At 36.0% G+C, this 16,960-nt stretch overlaps 4 protein-coding genes across 8 annotated transcripts; 2 read left to right on the forward strand and 2 right to left on the reverse strand.

Annotated features, from left to right (window-relative positions):
* The first annotated feature begins 183 nt into the window (after window positions 1-183).
* On the forward strand, window positions 184-3,620 carry LOC105165461 (gamma-glutamyl hydrolase 2-like). Of its 2 annotated transcripts, none has more exons than XM_088876550.1 (10): window positions 184-633; window positions 1,264-1,350; window positions 1,461-1,550; window positions 1,990-2,084; window positions 2,316-2,376; window positions 2,498-2,587; window positions 2,689-2,751; window positions 2,870-2,958; window positions 3,114-3,206; window positions 3,315-3,620. In XM_088876550.1, exons 1-10 carry the CDS (start codon window positions 325-327, stop codon window positions 3,346-3,348), a joined length of 1,011 nt encoding a protein of 336 aa, XP_088732676.1. In that variant the 5' UTR covers window positions 184-324; the 3' UTR covers window positions 3,349-3,620. The 2 variants fall into 2 exon arrangements, with proteins under 2 accessions (XP_088732676.1, XP_088732677.1); XM_088876551.1 differs by having other exon boundaries at window positions 2,710-2,751.
* A 381-nt stretch (window positions 3,621-4,001) lies between these two features.
* On the forward strand, window positions 4,002-7,706 carry POLD3 (DNA-directed DNA polymerase). Of its 3 annotated transcripts, none has more exons than XM_088876236.1 (8): window positions 4,002-4,196; window positions 4,495-4,580; window positions 4,672-4,796; window positions 5,178-5,337; window positions 5,500-5,945; window positions 6,127-6,588; window positions 6,695-6,794; window positions 7,399-7,706. In XM_088876236.1, the coding sequence occupies exons 1-8, from the start codon at window positions 4,128-4,130 to the stop codon at window positions 7,532-7,534; spliced, it is 1,584 nt and encodes a 527-aa protein (XP_088732362.1). In that variant the 5' UTR covers window positions 4,002-4,127; the 3' UTR covers window positions 7,535-7,706. The 3 variants fall into 3 exon arrangements, with proteins under 3 accessions (XP_088732362.1, XP_088732361.1, XP_011082779.1); XM_088876235.1 differs by having other exon boundaries at window positions 4,003-4,196; window positions 6,091-6,588; XM_011084477.3 differs by having other exon boundaries at window positions 4,003-4,196; window positions 4,525-4,580; window positions 6,091-6,588.
* Window positions 7,707-8,027: 321 nt separating this feature from the next.
* LOC105165457 (uncharacterized) lies at window positions 8,028-10,094 on the reverse strand. 2 transcript variants are annotated; one of them, XM_020694613.2, is made up of 6 exons: window positions 9,959-10,094; window positions 9,463-9,576; window positions 9,109-9,380; window positions 8,829-8,951; window positions 8,412-8,531; window positions 8,028-8,317 (listed from the first exon to the last, which is right to left on the reverse strand). In XM_020694613.2, the coding sequence occupies exons 3-6, from the start codon at window positions 9,203-9,205 to the stop codon at window positions 8,253-8,255; spliced, it is 405 nt and encodes a 134-aa protein (XP_020550272.1). In that variant the 5' UTR covers window positions 9,206-9,380; window positions 9,463-9,576; window positions 9,959-10,094; the 3' UTR covers window positions 8,028-8,252. The 2 variants fall into 2 exon arrangements, with proteins under 2 accessions (XP_020550272.1, XP_020550271.1); XM_020694612.2 differs by having other exon boundaries at window positions 8,028-8,320.
* LOC105165458 (NHL domain-containing protein) lies at window positions 9,953-14,161 on the reverse strand. The gene is made up of 7 exons (XM_088876237.1): window positions 13,711-14,161; window positions 13,459-13,530; window positions 13,045-13,212; window positions 12,445-12,615; window positions 12,061-12,270; window positions 11,262-11,350; window positions 9,953-10,902 (listed from the first exon to the last, which is right to left on the reverse strand). Exons 1-7 carry the CDS (start codon window positions 13,793-13,795, stop codon window positions 10,240-10,242), a joined length of 1,458 nt encoding a protein of 485 aa, XP_088732363.1. The 5' UTR covers window positions 13,796-14,161; the 3' UTR covers window positions 9,953-10,239.
* Between the last annotated feature and the right edge of the window lie 2,799 nt (window positions 14,162-16,960).

Here is a 16,960-nt window from a genome sequence, read left to right on the forward strand (position 1 = left end):
ACAATAAATTCATAACAGTTTATTTTCAACATTTGTGAACGCAATCTTAGTACATTCTTATCTTATTATCCCAAAAGAGAAAAAGAAAACCTTTTAGTTTATCAGAAAACCAAAAAAGGAAACTGTCAATAAAATATATTTTCCTAAAAATATGTTATAAAATCATAAACTTAATACTGTTATTTAAAAAATTATTAAAAGAAAATTACATTTACGTCGATCGACCTTCTCCCGCTCCGCCGTCCGCCGTCGTAAACCCTATCCTCCACAACAGTCAATTCCTCGCCCACTCTCTAACGTACCGTCTCTTCCACCACTATTATCATGTTGAGCTACTTCTGGATTCTCCTTCTATTCGAACTCAATTCCTCGCCGACCACGGCAGCGCCGATCGTCTTGCCTTGTTGGGATTGCCCTTCGCGTAAAGTTCCTGTGTCCCCGCCGCCAGATCCGAAAGTCAATTACCGCCCGATCATCGGAATCCTCAGCCACCCCGGAGACGGCGCCTCTGGGCGCCTAAACAACGCCACGAATGCATCCTACATCGCCGCCTCTTACGTTAAGTTTGTTGAGTCCGGTGGCGCTAGGGTTATTCCTCTCATCTACAACGAGCCGCCTGAGATTCTTCACAAAGTAATCGCATTTCTGAAATTTATGTTTGCAGCTTTTCAGTGTCATTTACACGGGTTGCGACTTACACTTACCGATCACATGCATGCATGGAATTGCTCCGCAACAAATCGCAAAAGACTAAGTTAATATCGCAATACCTCCACCGGGAAAAGAATATACATCGCATTAGCCCAATTGAAGCCACACATGAAATTAAATTTAATTTCACACTACTTGAAGATATATATATCCAAAATATAGCTTCAACTATTTTCTTCAAAAATAATTTTTTCAGACTATTTAATTTCAAATGAAAATTAAGGGAATAAGGAATCAGGACTCACAAAAAACCGAGTGTAATATTTTTCTTGGGAATAACTCAATATTTCAGTATAATTAAAAGTAACTCATTTAATTTCGTTGATCTTAGAACAGTAACTATTTGGATTAAAAAAAAGAAGAAAATTTAGATATTATTTTACAAATCAAAAGGAGTAGCATAATTATTTCTAAGTGGGATATTATTTCGTTTAATATATATTGATATTTCTCTAAGCACAATTATTTCTAAGTGGGTAAATTACATTTTTCCCTATTTCTATATTTCTACTGTTCTTCCCCTTATGTTAAATTTTGTAATATACATTGCAGAAACTCAAACTCGTGAATGGAGTGCTCTTGCCAGGAGGTTCGACCAAAAGGGGTGTCCACTTTGAGATTGTCGAGTCGATTTTTAAGGTACATGCATGGCTGCCTGAAACCCCTTTCTCTTCTCTCGCCCTCCTCGTTATGCCGTCAGTGGAAAAAATGGAACTTGCAGTGATGGGAGTTACATATGTTGTATGCAGAGTGTTCTTCTGAAGAATGATGCTGGAGACCGTTTCCCTTTGCTTGCCATCTGCTTAGGTTTTGAGCTGTTAGCCATGATTGTTGCCAAGGTAAGCTGTCCAAAGACCTGCTATTGATACACCACACACACGCACTCACACTAGAAGAATTCAGATGTCTGTTTTGCTTTGAAATCAGTGGTTATGGGCAGATGTTTTTGGCGTAAGTGAGCAGAGCCCTCTCTGTGTGAGTGTGTGCTGTATATTTAGCTTGCATAGAGGGTCTCTGATACTAGGAAAATTCTTATCTCAATCAGGTTCGACTGAACCAAATCAATCACATGATAGCAAGTGTGATGCACTTGCCATGTGATTGGTCATTTTCTGTCAACTGCACACCAATCACAACATAAGTGTATTGCACTTGCCATATAATTGACTATAATATTTATCTACTTTATGACCAAGTCCGTTCATCCATATAATGAGTTAATTAACTTCCATGTGTCTACCGGTGCATTGTTTTCCATTTTCACAACCTTGCTAACAGGACAGGAGCATCCTGGAGGAGTTTAATTCCAAAGATGATCCGTCTCCCCTGCACTTTAAGAGACACTTAAATATACATGGAACAGTTTTTGAAAGGTAAGCATCAGAGTTGATTTGGGAGTAAAGTTCTCATTTGCTGATATGTAGCATTTCGACTATGGTCTAAAGTTACCATCCTCAGTTCATTTTTATGATAATTTTTGGATTCATAACTTCACTGGAAACGAATTATCATTTTAGTTCATCACATGGCTTTGTATACAAGAGTTGGGACATTTGCTGCTGGATGTTATGGTATTCTGAGTTAAGATTGCATTCCGGTTGCAGGTTTCCACCACTTTTGCTAAAGAAGCTGACTGTCGATTGTCTTGTGATGGAACATCATCGTGTGAGTGTTCTTTCCGTTGTCATGTGATGGTACTTGCCCTTTTGGACCTACAAAAGTAAAATATCCGACTAACAATATGTAATTTCTCTTGCCTAAAAAATGTTTTCCTCTCCTGTCACAGCACGGGATATCACCAGAAAGGTTTCGCAAGAACAAGAATCTAAAGAGTTTCTTCAAGATCTTAACAACTAGCACATGCAAGGACAATAAGGTACTGACGGCAGCCTCTCTGTGGTCCATTTATCTTAACTTTGCATTCCTTTCAAGTCAAAATTGATTTCAACCGTCGTCCTAATGATGAATTTCAATCAGACCTATGTTTCGACTGTCCAGGCTCGCAGATACCCCATGACTGCTTTCCAGTGGCACCCAGAGGTATTATATTCGTTAACGTGATCTTAACTTCTCTTTCCACACAGCATCTACACGGGGTAAAGCAACCTTTGGTGAAATTTTGGGTTTCTGAACGTCATTTTGAGCTGTTCTGCTACAGAAAAACGCCTTCGAATGGGGCTCACCGAAGATCCCTCACTCAGAAGATGCAGTTCAAGTGACTCAAAATGTTGCCAACTTTCTTGTGAGGTAAAATTTTATCCTAATTTGCTGCACTAAAACCGCCAATCTGGAGATATGGTGCCCGGATCAAGGATTGCAAGCAGTCGATATTCGATCATAATTGTTTAATTTTAGATGTGTGTGCTAACTGTTGTCTTCTTACTCGACATCCCTTCTTCCAGGGAGGCTCGGAAGTCTGTGAACAGGCCGTCGTCTGTGGACGTGCTCGATAACCTCATATATAAATACAAGCCCACTTATTGTGGAAAGGCTGGGTGAGTATCAAAACCTTTCTCTGCTTCTGTGTGTGTTTTTTCTGGGGGGTTGTTTCTCTGTGTGACAGGAGTATGAACATCAATGAAATTGTTTTGTCATGGTTGCAGGAGGGGATTTGATCAGGTTTACATTTTCAAATAGTCCTGCTCCCTGGATGCGATAGTTTTGAGTTGTTGGTAGAAATAAAATGGATTGAAAGAAATATAATGTATATCCAAGAATCCAAGAAACACATTCATTACCTAACAATTTATGCACTCCTTCGTGTTCGATAGATTGATTTATTATAATAGTTTGATCTTTTGAATGAACGAAAACGAGTGAAAATGTCGTCTTTATGAGTTCTACTTTAAACTCTGTGATTAAACCGTCAATATTTGTGTTTCGAAATCAAATTTATCAAGAGTTTTTAATCTTATTAGCATAAATGGAAAATTCTAATTAAAATTGAATTTGAATTAATTGTATACTTATCGTACAATTAAAAAAAAATGTTCAATCACATAAAAATTATATTATATATGTTCTGAATGGTTCGTTTCAACCAAAATTGATATGAATACAAAAATTTCTGCATAAAGTGGTTTAAAAGGTTTACAAATATTAAGCTGTTAAAGGTTTATTTTAAAACTTATATTTCAGGTTATGGAGAGATAGAAACAAAAAGGGAGAAAAAGTAAAAGATAAATGGAAATAGAAAATAAGTAAATTAAAGAATATATTTGTGATCCAAGCACGTGCGTCGTAGTGATCACGTGACCACAGGTGGTGCCCTTGGGGTATCAAAATGCCCTAAAATCCCCAAATTGGTGGCGGGAAATCAAAAGCCCGTTTGAGAGGGAAAAACAGAAGGAGAAAAAGCTTAGTCCTTTCTCCGGCCCCGTTTGGCGAATCCGACTCGTTTCAACCGGACAACGAAGATGGCCGAAATTGAAACCCTTGGTATTCTGGACGAGATTCAATCCATCGTCTCCGATAAACTTCTAGTGGTAAAACCCTATAATTCCGAATATCTCTCTTCATCGTTTTTGTAGATGAAAAGAAGCTTTGACTTTCTGATTTGCAGCTACCGTGCTTAATAATTTCCGGATGCTATGATTTTACTGAAAGATTTTCGAGTGAATCTGTTCTGCTGTACAAGTATAGGTTCTTATCCCTGATAAGCCTTGGAATAGTTATCCAATAAGATAATGAAGAAGAAAGAAAATGAACTTAGAAAAACACGTGGTTACAAATTAGATAGAATTACTGCAGCACCGTCATTGAGTCATGTTCTTTGGGTGTTAGGTTTGTTACCAGTTATGCTCTTTTCTTCAGGTTTCCTACAAATGGCTGAGTCGAAATTTTTTGGTTTCCTCTAATGCTGCAAAGAGGTAACCACAACACATCGGATTAGTTTGCCTTCTTTTCATGTGCTGTTTTTGTTTAACATGCTGATGTAATTTGGTGCATTTTCGGCTGTAGGCTGCTACAAGAGTTTGTTGAAAAGTATGGAAATGGATTAGAAGTTATTTACTCTTTATCCGGCTGGCTGAAGAATAACCCTTCAACTTACCATATAACGCTCGTGCCCAAGCATAAGCTTTCAGGTGATTTTGTAATCAAGGAGCTCTTTTGGTCGGAGCAGAACATAAATGTATAAGAAAAGTATATTAACTTTATAAGGATAATTTTATTGTTTTGGTTTCAAAAAATATTTGGATGGAAAGTAAATAGGAGTTTCTAGGGGTGTATGCTGTCGGTTTCAATTGGTTTTAGAGGGAAATTTTACTAAGACGAATGTTTGAGCTGACGGAGACAACAAGATTGTGTTTGTTGTGATTATTATGGTTACTTCATCCAGTTTCAAGGATAATGCTGAAGAAAATACTCCATGGTCCATGCTTTCTAGAAAACTTCTTTTCTGAATATGTGTGGAGAAAGACCGTTTAAGTTCCACTTTCGTGACACATTCATTTCCAAATGCACAGATGCAAAGCAAGAATTTGATGAGAATTGCTCCATTCAAGTCTACAGTGTACAAGCCTGCCTTCCTAAGGATCCAGCAACCCTTTGGAATCATGAGTTTGTCCAAGCTGAAGATCTCTTTAAGCAGCCCCTCACACTTGATAATTGTTTGCGCGATAATAGGTCAAACACCTATTCTCAAATTCTCTATTTGAGCAGTTAAAACTGTTTCTGTAATGTTAAACTTAGTTATGTTAATAGCTTGCTTCTCTTGCATAATGGTAAGACCCATTTCTGCATTCACTCACTCTAAATCTTGTCTAATTTCTCTTAGTTCACTAATAGGTTTTGTGGAGTTTCAAATTCATTTGTTAAGCGAAGTGTTGGACCTGCTGGTGGAGCAGCTTTTTTCACTGGTACTCAGCAGGTGAAGACCCCAGGAGGCCTAGGGTTAGCTAAAAGTCATTCTGTTCAACAAACTAAGGCAGTTCCACAGCCTCAGCAGACAAATCTTCAGCAATCAGGCCCTAATGCTGGGGTACCATCACCTGACATTGCAAAAACTGTAAAAACTGAGAGTCATGTGAAAGTAGATCGTGTGCAGGGAGCCCAACTTGCTGGAGATAAAGAAAAAGTTTCCCAGTTGCATTCTAACAACAGAAAGGATCAAAGTGATAAAAACTCTTCTGGAAGTGGAGGTGCATTGGCTAGCATGTGGGGTCGTGCATCTGCAAAGTCTAAACCTGATGCTCCCTTGGGGCAAGCCAACAACTCCAGACAAAATTCTGCTGGTTAGCTCCTTCTTTACTCGCTTGAATATGACAATTTTAGATTTCTTTGTATTATTCTGTAAAGGTAACCAGAAAGAACGAGCGATGCCTGTGTATGCTAATTGTTTCTGATTCATCTAATATTCATTGCTTTATCTGGCTTCAGCTAGTGCAGAAGCTCAAATTTTTGTGTGTGAATCAGTTGAATATGGCAGCAGTGATGAAGATGGGCAAGATTTCAACATAAAGAGAACTTCCAATGGTGAAGGTGGTAGGAAGAGGAGAGTTGTATTTGATTACTCAGATGAAGAAGATGAATACCGAGATGCAATAAGTTTAGCATCGCCGGATCCTCCTAAAAAATCTGCTCTATGTTCAAAAGGTAGGTCAGATGCTTTAGGACCAGGGTGTAACTTAAGTTTTGAAGAAAAGGAAAATAAACCGAAGGTCAATGAAGTCAAAGAAGCTGGTGTAGAAGCTAAACAGCATTTGGGAGAAAAAGTTTCAGCCACAAGCAAAAGCAAGAAGGCTGAATCACCCACTTCAGAGAAAAACCTGAACCATGTCCCTGAAACAGATGCTAGTTTGAAAGATAAAGTGGCTGATGCTGGGCCTAAAAGAAGAAAAGTGTTGAAGACACGGATTGATGAGCGTGGAAGAGAAGGTATTATCATAAATTTCTGGTGATGCTTTGTTCAGTCTGGAATCACGTTTAATTATTATATGTTACTAAATTAATTGACCTGATTTATTTATACTTGTTGCTCCAGTTACTGAGGTTGTCTGGGAGGGTGAGGAGCCAGATACAAAATCTGATAGTAATTCAGGAAAGGTTGCTGAGACCAATACAGTGAAAAATGCTATTAACAGGTTAGATGCTTATGTACTTGACCATTTTTTATTCTTCAGTTCATTTCTTACTATCTTCAATTTTTAGGCTTTGATGTGAGATATGTCTAAACTGAACTAAATTCATCTTATGCATTTAATGTCTCTCTGCATGATTAGACCTTTAGAAATTGATGAATGTATAAAGATTAAAGGTTGAGCCTCCTTTTCACTTGGAGAATTGGCTCATGAACTAATCAGAACAACTCCCTCACGACATCGAAAACATGCATGCATATACCCACACATGCAATCTCACATAAGGCCCAAAAGAGAATTGCTTTGTTTGTCCTTGTCGAAGGGCAAACTGGCTGTTCTTGCCCTTTAGGCCCATGATTTAATTTAAGATGAAGATTTGTATGATAAAGTGATGAAGGAAACTATTCATGAAATGAAAGAGGACCAGCAGCATGCTGGTACCTGTTTGTTTGACTTATCCTGCTCGATAAATTTTTGTTTCTGTGTTATAGGCATGAAGGGAAGATGCAGCAGCCCATAAATGATTTTGAGTGTTTGCATAATTCTCTATTTTTTATGCTGTCTGTTGCTTTGACACTGCCTAATGCTATGTTGACTCTGATTTCAGGCCTCCAGTGGCTAGGAAGTCACCTGCAGTGGGGAACAGCGCCCCAGCAAACCAAGCAGGGAAAGCTGGAAATAAAAAAGCAGGAAATAAGGATCCTAAGCAAGGGAATATCCTCTCATTTTTCAAGAAAGTTTGAGCCCATGATTCGCTACATCCAGCAAAGGTACCCGATGGATTTTGTAAAAGCCTTTAATCTTGTAAGTATGAGTTCTGTTTTCTTATAGATTTAACCTTCTCAGCTGGTTGAATTTGCATCCTCGTGGAGATTGTTATATGCAGTTCCATAGAAATTGATTGAGTTTTAGCTATATCTTATCCGTTACCATTTACAACGCTTGTTTCTGGGCATTCATGTTTCTCAGTTCAAAATTTTAGGCAGCAAAGCTCGTTCCCAAGTCATTTTTGCATGCGCAATCACATTATCAGCAATCTCTAACTGTTGAAGTTTAGTACCTCAGAGTACTTGAAGTATTCTAGTGCACAACCAAAAGAAAAGGGAAATGTATTATAGCAATGCTTATGGTTGATACAATTACTTGAATGAATCATAATACGAAATTGATTACATTTTCTCTGTTGAATACCAGACATATTTTCATCCTAGTCAATTTCTTGAATAGATAGCGTGATTCGTTGAAGCAGAAGCATGAAAGTTGTATTGTATTGACACATATTGTCCGATAGCATTATTACATCTGTTATAAACCACATAATGATCCATAAAATGTATCGTTGATGACAAAGTTGGACGATGGCTACAGAGCAGATTGCAGATTCCCTTTCTCCACAACATGTGAAGGTATATGTATAATTGAACTCCAAATTTGGCAAATATCGAGCATCCCTTCGTATTTTCAGGAACTTCGTATCAAGTTCTTTGGCTCGCTCAAAACATACTTTGGTAATTCATATCTTGCACCTGCTATAGATAGAAGTAAGAATAAAGAAGGATTGAAACATCTTCAAAGCAACAAGAAAAGAAGATCAGAGAGATATAGCCCAGTTCAAGTTACCTCTTTCGTCAAAGCAAACTGTCAAATCAGGATTTTGTACTATGATACCAGCACTATCAACAATTGCCTGAGCAAGTGTAAGATCAGCTTCTGCTGCTGCCCGGAGTGCATCCCATATTTCTACCCCGATATAAGAATAAAATCAAGAATTTTTCGTCTTTGAGGAGACGAATAAAAGCCTTATATACCAAACCAAACATGGGATGGGACCACTGTTTCTGACTTGGTCAGAATTTGAGATAACTATGTTGACATCGGTTGAAGTTTTAACTTATAATAAATTACTAGGTTTTGAGGAATTATACTATATTCTTTGCAGTTATATTTCTACTACAAATTGTTTGTTCAAGATTAGATGATTGAAGGGAGGTCTCCAAGTAAGAAAATCTTTTGAAATATGCCTAACTGGGGTTTTACCTTTGGTACCACCATAGTGAGGAGCTGTGTCCCAAAACTCTTCCCTTAGCTGAATGAGCTGACTTTTTGTAATCGGCTGTGGATGTTTCCAAGCTTTTGGCTTTCGGATCTTTTTAGCAGTTCCTGTAAAGATTGTAATAGCACTTCATCAGTGCAAGCGCTCAGGTCTAGAAGTCATGGAAAGAAAAGACACTGCAAAACTTCAAAGGGAAATGATCAATCAAACACAAAACATAGAACCTCAAAGTGAACATGTCAGAATTCAAGAAATCTGTCTCACCCTCAGCTTTGGTTTGCGACGATCCAGCACATCCCATGTTGTCCAACTGTATGCAACCCAGCGTGTAGTCAGAGAGACGACATTCGATAAGATTCATGCTATGAAGAGAATGGTGGTATGTATGTGCATGGAAAGAAAGTTCTCAAGTGTGAAAACATTGAATTTTGCTTCTTCCGGGAGTTCCCTTTTCAGTGTTCAGTTATTCTTTTGCAACTTTAAGGAGATGTCTGTGAGACTCGCCAGAACCGACAACTGCAATTCCTCATTAAGATCTAGGATAGGCATGTTGTCAAGCGGAAGACAGACATGACTCTTAATAGAACTAATCAAGAAACAGACAGAAAGAAAACTCACCAGTTACTATGTTTGGTTGGTGATTCTTGCTCTGATACTCCATGTACATGGATTGAGTTAGCTTTGATGGGCTCTTTTTAAGGATTCTGATTAGGCCAAGTGACCTGGGAAATGCTGTCCACAAGGAGAACACAAAAACGAAAAGTTAAGAGTAGTTGGCTGTCACCTTTCACTGCCCGTGATCACAGTTGCCAAGGTTTATCAGTTGAATATGTATTGTCATGAATACACCTTTTTTATCAAGTTTGTGAACCATCCAATAAATTGTGTTGAGGTAATGTCTATCTACAGTACTATAGCAGGAAAAGTAACGATTTGTAAACCTCGCCGTCATCCAAAATCTTTTATACATATAACTGCATGGGAGAATTCTTATACAACTAATAATTAGAAGGTTCAAAGACTCGTATCATAACCAATGGTGGATTCGACACCAGAGAAAGATGAATGAATTCATAGCATTCAACTTGTGAACATTGAGGCTGGAGGATTATACCTGGAAAAAGCATCATGGTAATCCTTAGTAGTTAAACCCCCATAATTGATCAGCATTTGTCACCAGGACACATGATTTACAAGATGTTGTACTGTTTAAGGCCACTAAATATACTGGGGAGTCGAATATTAAACCTAGTTATAACACAGGCACAAAACCAAGAGGTGATCTTGCCCATACATTGCTCTGCAAATTCTGTTTGTTTGCAATACTCGAAAGAGTTACATTGGATGAGGGAACATAAATTTGCCCAAAGGTGATGCTGCTGAAGATGTGCTAGACTAATCAAAACGGTACGAATCGCCATATTTGCTTCTGAAATTGTAAGGGTCATACTTTGGATCATAGCTGGTTGACTTGATTTCAGCAGGCTTTGGCTCCAATGCTGGTGCTGCAAATGTTGCATCTCCACTTTTCTCTCGTTGACGATGCTTTGTTCTTTCTTTCTGGCTCTTAGATCTTACTTGTCCATACTGAGGAACCTCACCAGATCCATAAAACTCAGCGTATTCTTGTCTTCTGGAAGACCTGTGCTTGCTTGATAGAGAAGGGTCTTTTAAGCTGGTGGATCTCATTTTAGGGGGTTTAACGTCTGAGAATCTCTCACTAGGCATTGGACCGTGGGCCTGCCTGGTTTCAGAAAGAGGAGTAGGAGCACACTGTTTTAATGCGGAAGAAGGCTGAGCTTCATCTTCAGGCATAATGAGAGAATCTTTCAGTGGAGTGAGACCTCTTCTGGGGATCATCTTTCCGCTGAAACGCGAGGGGATGAACTGAAGAAAGATGCCACCTAATGCTTCCGGTGCAAGTTTGGTAAGGTCCCAGACCAATTGCCCAAATGATGGCCATGCAGCTTCTTGATCTTCCTTGACAGTCACGTCAATAGGAGTGGGCATCTCCTTGCTTACTGATTGCTCCTCGATTTTAGTTCCAGTATGCTCTTTCTGCAGTTGTACATAATGGAACACTTATCCTTTAATCCATCTTTACATAGAGACTTTCAAAAGTAAACCTGACAAATCACAGAAATGCAAAACTAGTTTTCTTGGTCCATTTAATTGAACATTTGGCCAGTGGGAAGGGGTTTTGACATTTTTATCTTGAGAATGTATTAAAGGGGTGCTGAAACTTTCACAAACCACAACTGATAAATTCTGTGGCTATTTGCTATACTATATTTTTTCCATTTATCACTGGGAAAAGACAGCTCGATAAGGTAATAGAAGAGATGGAGCTGAAACACTGACAAACTCTTGGGTAAGATTAAAAAATAGAATGCAAACTTTACACTTGGAGAATATACCATCTTGGAGAAAAAAGAACCACCAAATCCTTGTTGGAGTATGCATGAAGCATACCCTATTAAGATAGCACCAGCAACCATAAGAAGATCTGCATGAAATGTCAGATCATTAGAGCCAGACAAAAATGTTTTCATATAAAACAATAGACTTCACACTGGTGGCTCCTTTTCTATCACTAGAATCAATCTCAATCTGACATCAGATATTGACTAATTTCACATAGTTGACAGTTTGAAAGCGGAGATGACATTAGTTCTGCAAAGTGCAGCCATGTCTGATTGGAGATAAAAGCTTTCCAGCAAATAGGACACAATACAGATATTGCACAGTTAACTCAGATATAAAGTAAAAAAAAAATGATTTAATCTTTAAGTTTCATCGTTCAAATAAACTCCAGCACTTGGAACGATGAGTTTCCTTGATTTTTTTTATTTTTTTTTTTAACGATGAGTTTCCTTGAGTTAGCATTATAAATGACTAAATGACCCGGTCCAACAATAATATCAAATAGAAGCAATGTTCTACTATTTCTCATTTGCATGTACGGGTCTATTTGATTCAGAGCACTTATTTCGTCCATAAAATCCACTGATTAGAACATTACTAGGAAGAACATATATTTCTGTTTGCAGTTTAACAGAAAAACTTTTAAAAGTTTAGATAAGCATAATAAGTTACTGCAACTCTGATCACCGATTTAAGGCAAAATTAAATGTGTCAAGCACTTAATTTAGCAACAAAGATGCTGAACTTTAAAGAACACGTGTAATCGCAAACACTTGAAGACAATCCACAAACCTGTAGGTGAAACGGAGCTGTTTTCATAATCACAGTCCTCTTTATTTAGAGAGATTTGACGAAGAGCTGCATTGCCCCTATCAATAACTAACAATGAACAGGTAGGCCTAACATATATGACATCAAAATCATTTGAAAATTTTGCATCTTCACTTGGTCCATCCCTGTATCCAGCGACATTTGATTTTCCCCCAGCAATAGTTGTCACACCTGTAATTAGAAGTCCCAACTTAGATTATTCTCCTAAATTCTACTTCTTTCTTCTGAGGATGCTAAGACAGCCTCTTATTTATAAGTTATTCAGAATTAGTGATTTTACAGCATCTAGCATACACTCAATTTTTAGAAACAAAAACTCAGGTAACACACAAGTATTGCAAACACCTGCTTCTCCAATCTTTCTAACGGCAAGATTTGAGGTATCAGCAACATAAACATTCCCTTTATCATCCATGGTAACCCCCTTTGGATGATTAAAGCGAGCGTCACTAGGTTTTCCATCCACATGGCCAGTGTGACCCTGGAATGATCCTGCAACCAATCTTGCCCTGCTATCTGCATAAATTGCAAAACTGACAGTGAATTAAGAAGCCAAGAATCAGATAAAATATAACATAACTACAACATGTAAGAGGTGAAAGTTTTTGGGTCAAGTACATCCTCAATTGTTTGTGTGAACACATAATCTTTGACAATTAAAAACAAGATATGAGATACAACCCTTTCCTTAAACAATCTCAACTAACGCAACTCCAGTTACCGCAAAAGATAACAAATAATGATGCATTCACAAGTCCCATAAAACAAGAGTGATGACATGAAACAGTAGAAACTAAATCATACGTTATTTGTTTAAAAAGTAGGAAAAAAGCAGGACCAAGACAAACAGAGTTGCCACAGCATAGAAAATTGATTTTTAGTTATCAATCTTGGATAAGCTCAAGAAGGTGATAACTAGTGCAAGGAAATAGAGGAAAAGCTCACATTGGGATAATGGAGGCGTAATTCGAACAATGTTGCTATTGACAGCATCGACGGCAAAGAGCTCTCCATCTTGTGAGACGCGGATGGAGTATGGAACAACCCCAAGTTCATTCCCTTCAACAACAGTCTCAACTAAATATCCATCTTCGAATTGAAGCACATTCCCATCTGCAAGAAGGCCAATAATGCAAGTATACAGGCATATTAATTTTAATCTTTCCAAACATTGTTTCAGCTAAAGTTGGATCCCATCATTAGGAATAAAATATGTCCTAAAGATTAGAATAAGCCATAGCCATAGTTGTTAACGGTGCTCATACAGAAACAGAGACATACGAACAACAATTAAGTGAAAAATACAAGAAACAAGAATCTAAAACTAGCAACAAAGAAAATTAACGATGCTTGTTCAACCTGATTGATGGGGCGTTTTGGAGGAGGACCTAGTCCATTTCACAAGAGAGGACAAGTGCTTTATCAACGGCCCTGAATCACATTTTCCAAAAATAAATCAAGAACTCAAGAACACAAACTTCTAGACGAAAAAAAGAAAACCCATTAAGCAAAGACGCAAAAAATCCCATCATTCTGAATCTTTTTTACTGTTTCAGTAAACATAACCCCTTTTCCCCTCAAAAGATTTTATTAAAAAAAAAAAAAAGTTACCAGCAGGTGCAGCTTCAGCTTGAAACTCAAACACACAGGCGACAAACGGGCCTAGCAGAACAAGAAACACGAGGGCTGACCTCATCCCTTTTCCCAGAAGTTCAAGCTCAAAAAAAGATATATGGTGTGCGTTGTGCGTGCACTTACGCAGATCAGAAACAGCAGAAATCAAGAACTCCCACAAGAGACTGTTCTAGCTTCTCTCATTTAAAGGGTACATGAAAAACGAAGTACAGAAGCGTAGATTTAAGCACATTGACGACGAATTTAGCTTAAAGCCCGGACTGTGTATAAATGTACCAGTTTGGAAGCAGCCTTTTCACACGGCCTTTTTTTGCTCTCCTTTCATTGAGTTTTTACGGCAGCTGCTTCCCTTTTTTCAAAAAAAAGATTTTGTTAATTCCACAGGTGAAAAGTACATCTTTCGATGAATTTGTGAGAAAATCCAAATGAGTACTGTGCGGTCACTGAAAACCGCTTTTCGTATAAGCTGATTTCGTACGTGTGAACGCGGTAGCTTATCCGGAATAATAATGATATGGCCGGTGAGTTCAAATATGACCCACCCGGTGAAACCTTGTGCTTCAATGCCGTGGGTTCGGATCCTGGACAAAAATCATCACCGGGTAGGGTTGGGGCCCGAAACTCCTCCCCCCCCTCCTTTTGGTTGGAATTGAAACACTTACAAATCATAATAATATCTTTAATTTAATTTAATTATCATATAAATAATTACTTATTTGATCTTATGAATTTAAGTTTAATAATTAATCAGCTTAGTATGAATAAAACTCGATTTCTTATTAGGAATTAGTAATTCAAATTAGAATTAATTATCAATAATTATATTTACTATTTATAAAGAAAATAAATATTATAGTTACAAAGTAACAGTTTTAACATTATTGTGCTAATTTTTTAATATTCTAAAAATATTTTTTAATTAATAAAATAATCAATTTATTTATCTTTCTTAAAACTTGTATTAATTTAATTATTTAATTTTTATTTATAATATATTTTAAAATATAAAAAATTTATTTATTATACGAACGCAAAAATATATACCACAACTGTTAGTATAAGAGAAGGGAGCAATATGGGCCGCCCTGGCTTGTCTTAAAGCCCATGTTGAAGCCCAAATTCTAAACAAAAACAATCTTAATTTGAAAATTCAATATCATATTTTTGTATTTTATAAATTTATTATTTAAAAAAATCAGATACTGTTTAAATATTTTAGAAAATGAAATATCTTCTAAGTTAAAGTTTAAGAAAAAAAGATATAACTCATGTAATTTCAGTTGACATAAAAATTTTAGAATAAATTATCAATTAAAAATTTAAGGTGACACGTAGTTTGTTTCATAAATTCGGAGGAGATTACTCATCCACGTCCAAGAACAATTCTCAAACCTTTGGATCCACATTCTGAGTGAAGAATCAGGTGATTATTTTCAAATCATATATTGTATTCACTTTCTTTTAAATCAATAAAAATGCATTTGTTCATATTTTTTCTCATCTCATAATTATATTTGCAAACTGAAAAATTTATGTGATCAATATCAACTTGAACATGGTCTCAACAAGTTTAACTTGCTCGAGTTGATTAATAACAATAAGTAAATTAGTCAAATTTTGTATTATAAGATTAATAATTTTATGGGATAATTACATCTATATGTATAATTTATTATTTATTTACACACATTACTCGTGTCTTTCACTTAATTATAAAAACCATTCCCAACAGTTAAAAAGTATGGGTAGTTTGTATAATAATATTAACGTTTTTGGGGAGTGTATGGGTACTTTTTTAAAAATTATTTATCCAAATTTGATCCCTCATGTTTTCCTCTCATCAAACTTAGTCTCTCAAATTCGTTATCTTTCCATTAAAACTAACGGATTTCTTGAAAAAAAAAAAAAAACTATTTTTGCTGCCCAAAGGATTTAAAACCAAGACCTTATGAAAAAATTTAATGATTACCACTCCACCAAGTGCGTTACTTAATTATTTTTCTAAATGAAATATTACTTAATAAATAAACTTAATTAAAAAACTATTTCTCCTATCAGAAAGACTTAAACTTGAGACATTGCTACTCTGCCAAGTGTACTACATAATTAATTCACTAGATAAAATATTACATATACATTAATTTTAAATAAAAACACGTTAACACATCTCAAAATCACGTTGAAAAATTTTATGTATTTGCTCATAACTTTTATGTATATTTTTAATGTACTTTTATGTATTGTGATTTATGACATTGTTACATTAATGTATAATGTAATATTTTATCTAGTAGAAGAACTACATGGTGCATTTGGTGGTGTAATAAAAGCATTGAATCCTTTACACAATGTCTCAAATTTGAATCCATTTGGTAGTGGGAATAGTTTTTTAAGTAAGTTATATTTATTAAGTAATGTTTCATTTAAAATATTAAATAAGTGATGTATTTGGGGGAGTGATAAAAGTTTTGAATTTTTCCATAAGGTCTCGATTTTGAGTCATTTGGGCAGCAAAAACAATATATATATATATATATTTTTTTCCTTCAAGGAATTGTTAGTTTCAAGATAATGAAAGGGACAAAAATATATTAACACGACGGAATAAGTTTGATGAGAAAGAAACATAAGAGACCAAATTTAAATAAGTGGTATGCCTGAGGGATCAAAAGTAATATTTACCCTATATAAAGGAGTGTAGGTATAATAATTACGACCTATTTAAATAAAACACAATAATTCAGTGATATTATGATAATCTAATATTAATATAATATACGTGGATCGAGGTGGAGCCGAATAAACAAACTTAATTTAGAAATTAAGATATTACCAAATATATTTTGATTTTCAGCACCAAAGTTGGACATAAAATAACTAATATTTTTCTATATGAAGAATTAAAAGAAAGTTACCTAAGTACACATATTTTTTTTCTTTATAAGTCTCATTACTTCTTAAAAGATAATAAAATTTTATTACATTAATATTTGACCAAAAACAAGCGTTTATCTAAACTTATTTCAAAATTTATACTTATATCAAATATCTTAGAGTTGGATTTCATTAAAATAATTAAAATGTTTACTGAAAAATTTTATTAAATAATTTATAATATATTTTTAAATATTTTGCAAAACATTTTAATGTCCCATTTGAAATTGGAGTGGAGCAGAGCGTGACCGAGTCGAACTTGTACAGCTCAGAACTCTCTATCATACGTGTT

Source organism: Sesamum indicum, linkage group LG12 (assembly GCF_026168435.1).
Source record: "Sesamum indicum cultivar Baizhima isolate 11 linkage group LG12, ASM2616843v1, whole genome shotgun sequence".
In the NCBI taxonomy this organism is placed as follows: domain Eukaryota; kingdom Viridiplantae; phylum Streptophyta; class Magnoliopsida; order Lamiales; family Pedaliaceae; genus Sesamum; species Sesamum indicum.